General features: G+C 39.3%; 2 protein-coding genes and 1 non-coding gene across 4 annotated transcripts; 2 read left to right on the top strand and 1 right to left on the bottom strand.

Annotated features, from left to right (window-relative positions):
- The first annotated feature begins 1,028 nt into the window (after nt 1-1,028).
- LOC105569237 (dihydropteridine reductase) lies at nt 1,029-3,930 on the top strand. Of its 2 annotated transcripts, none has more exons than XM_012025524.1 (5): nt 1,029-1,264; nt 2,738-2,821; nt 2,890-3,136; nt 3,215-3,407; nt 3,480-3,930. In XM_012025524.1, the coding sequence occupies exons 1-5, from the start codon at nt 1,175-1,177 to the stop codon at nt 3,577-3,579; spliced, it is 714 nt and encodes a 237-aa protein (XP_011880914.1). In that variant the 5' UTR covers nt 1,029-1,174; the 3' UTR covers nt 3,580-3,930. The 2 variants fall into 2 exon arrangements, with proteins under 2 accessions (XP_011880914.1, XP_011880915.1); XM_012025525.1 differs by lacking the exon at nt 1,029-1,264 and adding an exon at nt 1,701-2,443.
- A 305-nt stretch (nt 3,931-4,235) lies between these two features.
- Trnak-uuu lies at nt 4,236-4,308 on the top strand. The gene has a single exon. It is a non-coding gene; the product is annotated as a tRNA-Lys (tRNA).
- Nucleotides 4,309-4,465: 157 nt separating this feature from the next.
- Nucleotides 4,466-5,960, bottom strand: LOC105569235 (ATP synthase subunit e, mitochondrial). Its single transcript, XM_012025523.1, has 3 exons — nt 5,847-5,960; nt 5,237-5,393; nt 4,466-4,689 (listed from the first exon to the last, which is right to left on the bottom strand). The coding sequence occupies exons 1-3, from the start codon at nt 5,898-5,900 to the stop codon at nt 4,640-4,642; spliced, it is 261 nt and encodes an 86-aa protein (XP_011880913.1). The 5' UTR covers nt 5,901-5,960; the 3' UTR covers nt 4,466-4,639.
- Between the last annotated feature and the right edge of the window lie 281 nt (nt 5,961-6,241).

Here is a 6,241-nt window from a genome sequence, read left to right as displayed (position 1 = left end):
TTTCCGTTTAAAATCTCATATACGCCGAATTACGCGAACCCCTCGCGATCGTACGCTCTGCGAGACACGACCGCTGGCCGTCGCTGCGTAGACACCTCCGCGTCGCTCGGTCACGGCTCGACACGGCACGGGGAAAACATCAATCGTCAAACAAAAAATTTGTCGTTAGAATTTCCAGCGTAAAACCTAACCCAACTAGGCTGACGAACGTGACGTCACGATAGATCGACCTACCGAGCGGCGAGGCGGACGCCGCGCGCCGCCGGCGCCGCCTGGCGGCGCCGCCGCCGAGTTGCCGCGGCATTTTCGCGGGAGATACGAAACTTCTTTTCTACTCAGCCGCTCTCCGGCCCACGGTAGACGTTGTACACATCTTATTTCGTGCCGTTAACTTTATTATAATCGTGACTCAACTTTGTTACGATTTTTTACCGTTCAATTACACATTGCAATGGCTCGATTCATTCTTAAGAATTTGTGCTTTTCTCTCATTGGTCTGCGCAGAACAATGTCGGATGCGCAAAAGGAATCGACGCGAAGCGAAACAAATGTTACAATAGGATTTAGTAATTTGTGAGAAACAATCAAACGTTCGTCCGCGAACGGTGTTCGCGTTCATGGACGCGACTTTTCCACAGACTTCTGTACACTACTAGGGGCCCGATTCTTGAACTCATTCGAAGAAGAAACGCATACGAAAATTCTGCTCTGACAGAAAAGTTGAAAGTCTATTGGTTGAAGCCATGCGAGTAGCCAATCAACTTGCAACTTTTCTGTAAGAGCAGAATTTTTGCATACGTTTCTCCTTCGAATAAATTAAAAAATCGAGCCCTAGACTGCTACATTCGAGCTGGAAAGCGAGGCAAAAGCACCGCCATATTCTGTAGGGCAAAAAAGTAGCGTGCGTGCGTCTGTGTGTCTACGAGGTGTCGCCGGATGGGATTAGAAGGTTCCCAATACACAGATGTACGCATACTACTTTGTGTGCCCTACAGAACATGGCGGTGCTTTTGCTTCGCTTTTCAGCTCGGAGACAGCAGTCTAGTAGCATACAGAAGTCCGTGATCTTTCCACGAAACTTTCCGAAAGCCACTCCGCGCGTGCTCGTGTCGTTCCGGCGGCGATCGCGAGACTTCGGGTCGAGCCCTCGTGAAATCCTATCACTTATCGAACAATGGCCGCGGCACTCGGACGTGTGATCGTGTACGGGGGCAAGGGTGCCCTCGGCTCGGCCTGCGTATCGCAATTCAAATCGCAAAATTGGGTGAGTAAGCGGGACTCGCGAGTGCCGTTACCCTCGCGTCCGGCGCGTAATCCAGATACGATTAATCGCGCGGCCGTCTTATCGGCGGATCTTGTCAGTACATCGCGCAAAATTTTATTCGGCCTTTCCTCCGTGTTCTGGGAAATTATTTCATAAACGTGCAAAAGGCGCGGATTAACATACACCCGGGGGAAAAAATGTATATATCTAATCATATCTAAAAGTATATCTAACTCAGATATGAATTTCGTCCCCGGCCAATCGTGTATAACAATCGTGTAAATGTGAATTGGATATCGTTTAATAATGCAGATATGTACAAAATATTTAAAAGGTTTATTTTAATATTTTATCAATATTTATCAAAATATTTCATAAATATTTTTATAGTCTCAGATTAAATAGATCATATATACATTTTGTTAAATATTTATTAAGTATTAAAATAAATTTTTTTAATATTCCAAACATGTTTTCGCGTTATCAAACGATATCTAACTCACATTTACGTTGTATACGATTGGATACGGACGAGATTCACATCTGAATTAGATACACTCAGATATGATTAGATATATACATTTTTCCCGGGTACGTACATCGAGAAAATGTTTATAAAATGCGGAGGAATGCGAATACTCAAGTCTGGGTTTTATCGTCCGATTTATCGATGACTTTTGCCCGATCGTCCGACAAATCGTACACCGTATTTTCGTCCGTTTCATTTTTTTTCCGCCGCGATAAAATGGAGTCAATTTTCCGTGGCACGAATTCTACATGGTATTTATGCTTAAATCGGCGCATGGGAGTGTCGTATGATTCGATCGAGGTGGCAATCGATTATTTCCTCTTTAACTTTCGCGGTACCGCTGGGCTACGTCGGTCTTAAACGTTACGCGAGGTAATTCCAGATTATAACACGTAGCCCTTGGCCAATTTAATTATTTATTGAATTTTTATATGTCACGATTGCATAAGTAAACATTACACGCGAATACCTTAATGTAACAATAAGTAAAAACGTTTCAATCTGCGATATTATGTAATTCGAAGATTTTGCAATTTAATCGAAATCGATATTGCTAAGATTTCCCTTAGATGTATGTGTAGATGTATATAGATGTTATCTGAAGGATATCTTGCATAAAAAGTATGTGTACCAAGGTTACTGGTAGTCAGGCAAGTCCTTTCACCTTCTAGAAGCAATTTACCTCTACTGTGTATACGTTTAGATAAATCGCACATAAAAATTTAGCTAAAACATATGTTTTACGCTGAAAAGCACATATACACTCTATTACACTCTAATTATAAGCACAAATGCCATTACATGATTTTTTTGGGGCATAAAATTATTAAATATTTTTATAATACTCATTTGGAATTAAATATGCATTATTAAGTATATATATTCGGTTTATAATTAGAGATCTTTATTCTGCCACAGTATATACGTTGCATTATAATTTTTAGTGGGTTGGCTCGATTGATATGAAGCCAAACGATCAGGCAGATGCAAATGTGATTGTAAATCCTAACGCCAATTGGCAGCAGCAGGTAATTTTTCGTCACTTGTACTTTTATCGTAAATATCCGAGCGGTAAATCTTAATTAATCACTTGTAGCAAACGGAGATCTTGACCCAAATAAAAGATACACTGAAAGACGAAAAAGTCGACGGCATTATCTGCGTGGCTGGAGGATGGGCCGGTGGTAATGCGGCGAACAAAGATCTCGTGAAAAACAGCGACTTAATGTGGAAACAGAGCGTATGGAGCTCCGTTATAGCTGCCAGTATCGCGGTTGAATACCTGAAGGAAGGAGGATTTCTTTCTTTAACTGGTGCTAAGCCGGCCCTAGAAGGAACACCAGGTTTCTTCGATATGAAATTATGAATTATGCACTCTTCACCTTTTCGTATTTGCTAACTGGTCAATTCTACTCGATTAGGTATGATTGGCTACGGTATGGCAAAGGCGGCTGTTCATCAATTGACAAAATCTTTGGCGGCTGAAGGTAGCGGTCTTCCTTCCAAAAGTTTGGTTGCTTGCATCCTACCAGTTACCTTGGACACGCCAATGAACAGGAAATGGATGCCTAAAGCTGATACAGGCACTTGGACTCCACTCGAATTTGTGTCAAAGTAAGATCAAATGTTTGTATCATGTTAATATCTTGTAATTTTTATTATTAAAAAATACTTGTCGTTCTATAGCTTGTTCTGGAAGTGGTCTCAAAATCAAGATCGGCCTGCTAACGGTTCTCTCCTGAAACTCATTACTAATGACAATAAGACGGAACTGATCACGGCTTAAAGATGTCGAAGGAATAAAATTCATGGGAACAAAACGATAGTATAGCTTGTTTATTGTCACAGAAAGTGTAGAAATATGTTTATGAGATGACAAATCCTCCAAATATTATTTTTATATCAAGAATCTATAGTTTATGTTTTTAAACATTCCAACACTACTACATTTGTACGTTGTTGTATATGTAAGCCGTTTAATTATTTGTAAAAAGATAATTTTTGTGAACGTTATACAACGATAATTTTTGTATCATATGTATATTGACATTTGTTGTAAATGTAGAACATATATACACATACTATTGAATGTTGCAAAGACAAAACCAAAAAAAAAGATAATGCATCACAAACTGTCCCTCTTTCGTACAGATTTCTTCTCCTCGAACTTCACAAGTCCAATTAAACAACAGCTAAGTTTTTAATTTTACATAAATAAATTTTAATCCGGTTTACGGCATTGTTACCTAAATATTTCATACTGAACATTAAAAGTTACGATGGGTGTCGTAAATTACCTTGAAAAAAGAAGGGTTTTATAATTTGTTATTAACTTTTAAATAATTAAATTATCTCTATTGCAAGAAATTTTCAAGTTACTTTTATATTAGGATAAATATGTATCCATAGTAACTAACTCGTTTAAAGCAAAATTGGATATCAGCCCGGATAGCTCAGTCGGTAGAGCATCAGACTTTTAATCTGAGGGTCCAGGGTTCGAGTCCCTGTTCGGGCGATTTTTTTTTATTTCTCGAAAGTGGACAATATACATTGCAGTAATCGTAAGTTGAGCAACATTTTAAGCGCAATATATTTGGTAGCATATTTACTGTGATGTACTCACCATAAAACCCCTGATATTTCTCATATACAGTGCAGACCATTATACATAATTCATTGTATCTTCACAGATCTTTATTTATTAGTTTTGTACAATTTGTAGAACTTATTATCTCTGTGGCAATGATGTTGGAGCAACACATCGACTAGGTCTATGGATACATAGAAATCAATTTTCAATCAATAACATTTTATAATATTATGTACTAACACCAAACCGATTACGCTCATGTTGCTTTGGGTGGAGAAAAATATTCATCAAGCATCTTTTGTTCCGCTGGAAAAAAGGAAAAAGGCTCAGATTTATGGTATATTTTCAAATTATATTTATATAACGTATTTTTCTTCACAGTCTCTAGAACTCGGGAGTGTTTCTTTAATTGCCAATACATTTTTCTTGACTTAATGAAGTCTTGTGCAAAGCATTTCCACCGTGACTCGAAGAATGATAAAAAGAGACCCGTACTAGATTGATAAAAAAAAACTGCGAGATGAAGAAGATACTCGACAGTTTGATGGAACACTTAATTATTTTATTACGAAATATCAGTACTCATAAGCTGTGGTCAAGCTGTCGCTTTAAACGTTTCAAAGTATTCTCCTTTCATTCAGAAAAGATAGAAGGAGAAGAGAAACACTTCAAAGCATTTGTAGCGACAGCTTGATCGCAATCATAGTCTGTACTTATTTCAGGGCCATTGTAAATCATATTTTAAACATTGTAACACTGTAGTGGTCTCAAATATAAGAAAGAACTACGAGTACCAGCCATGAAATCCTCGGATATTTATTCTTACAGGTATATCGGCAACCAAGTGTTTTACCTATTAGAGAAAGTCTCTTCTCCTCAGCTAGTTTAGCGTCACGTGCAGGTTTAAGCCTCAGCTCCTCCGCTCTGCGAGCATCCTCTTTCCTACTGAGTCTTCTTTGATGGTAGGCACCGTAAGCGATTCCAGTAAGGAGCAGACTCCAGCGGCAAAACTATAAGCAAAATTGATATATTTAATTAAAAATTTTAAAAAAGATTTGTGATTGAATTTGAATATTGAAAACCTGCTATCTCATAATAGAGGACTTTCCTCTACTAGTCGAGCACCTGTTTAGGACGAAGCAAAACACACTATCGGGTCTTCCAGGTTAGAAAATCGAGAGACGACGTTTCGAGACTTTCAGTGAAAATCGAAGCCACGAGTTGCGGCGACAACGAAGATCATCAGTTACATTTTTATATGTATTCGCTAATTCCGAATATGCATTCACGAGACGGTAGAGAAATTATGTAATAAAATGAATCCGTTCGTGACGGGAGACTGCGAGTGTTGGGTGGGATGATCGGGAAAAACAGAGTTTTGCCGTAAAGTCAAAAACACGTGGGGAGGATGTGTAGCAAACTATGCAACAGCGGAATGTTTCGAAAGAAACTGCTTCTTTTACCTTGATGAAGGGAGAAACCCGCAGAGGTCTCGGATTTAGTTCGGCGGTCGACATCTTGCTCGCGGGTGGATAAAGCCTCCGCTACAATGATTCGCGGTTCTGTCTACAATGGTCGTAGTCGTAAGAATAATCGACTGCGATTGGTCAATTCTTATCGAGCGACTACGACTACGACTACGACCATTGTAGACAGAACCGAGAATCATTGTAGCGGAGGCTTTATTCTTACCGAGCGACTACGACTACGACCATTGTAGACAGAACCGAGAATCATTGTAGCGGAGGCTTAAGGCTTGGGGTTTAGTCCCAGTCTACAATAGATGATTTAAGCCCTAAGCTTTAAGAAATTGGCCAATCATGGTCAAGTATGAGAAGAATGCGCGACTGTGATTAGT

Source organism: Vollenhovia emeryi, unplaced genomic scaffold, assembly GCF_000949405.1.
Source record: "Vollenhovia emeryi isolate VEMERY1.0 unplaced genomic scaffold, V.emery_V1.0 DF939125.1, whole genome shotgun sequence".
Lineage (NCBI taxonomy): Eukaryota > Metazoa > Arthropoda > Insecta > Hymenoptera > Formicidae > Vollenhovia > Vollenhovia emeryi.
Note: the sequence above shows the minus strand (reverse complement) of the source record. Positions and strands in the feature narration are given on the sequence as shown.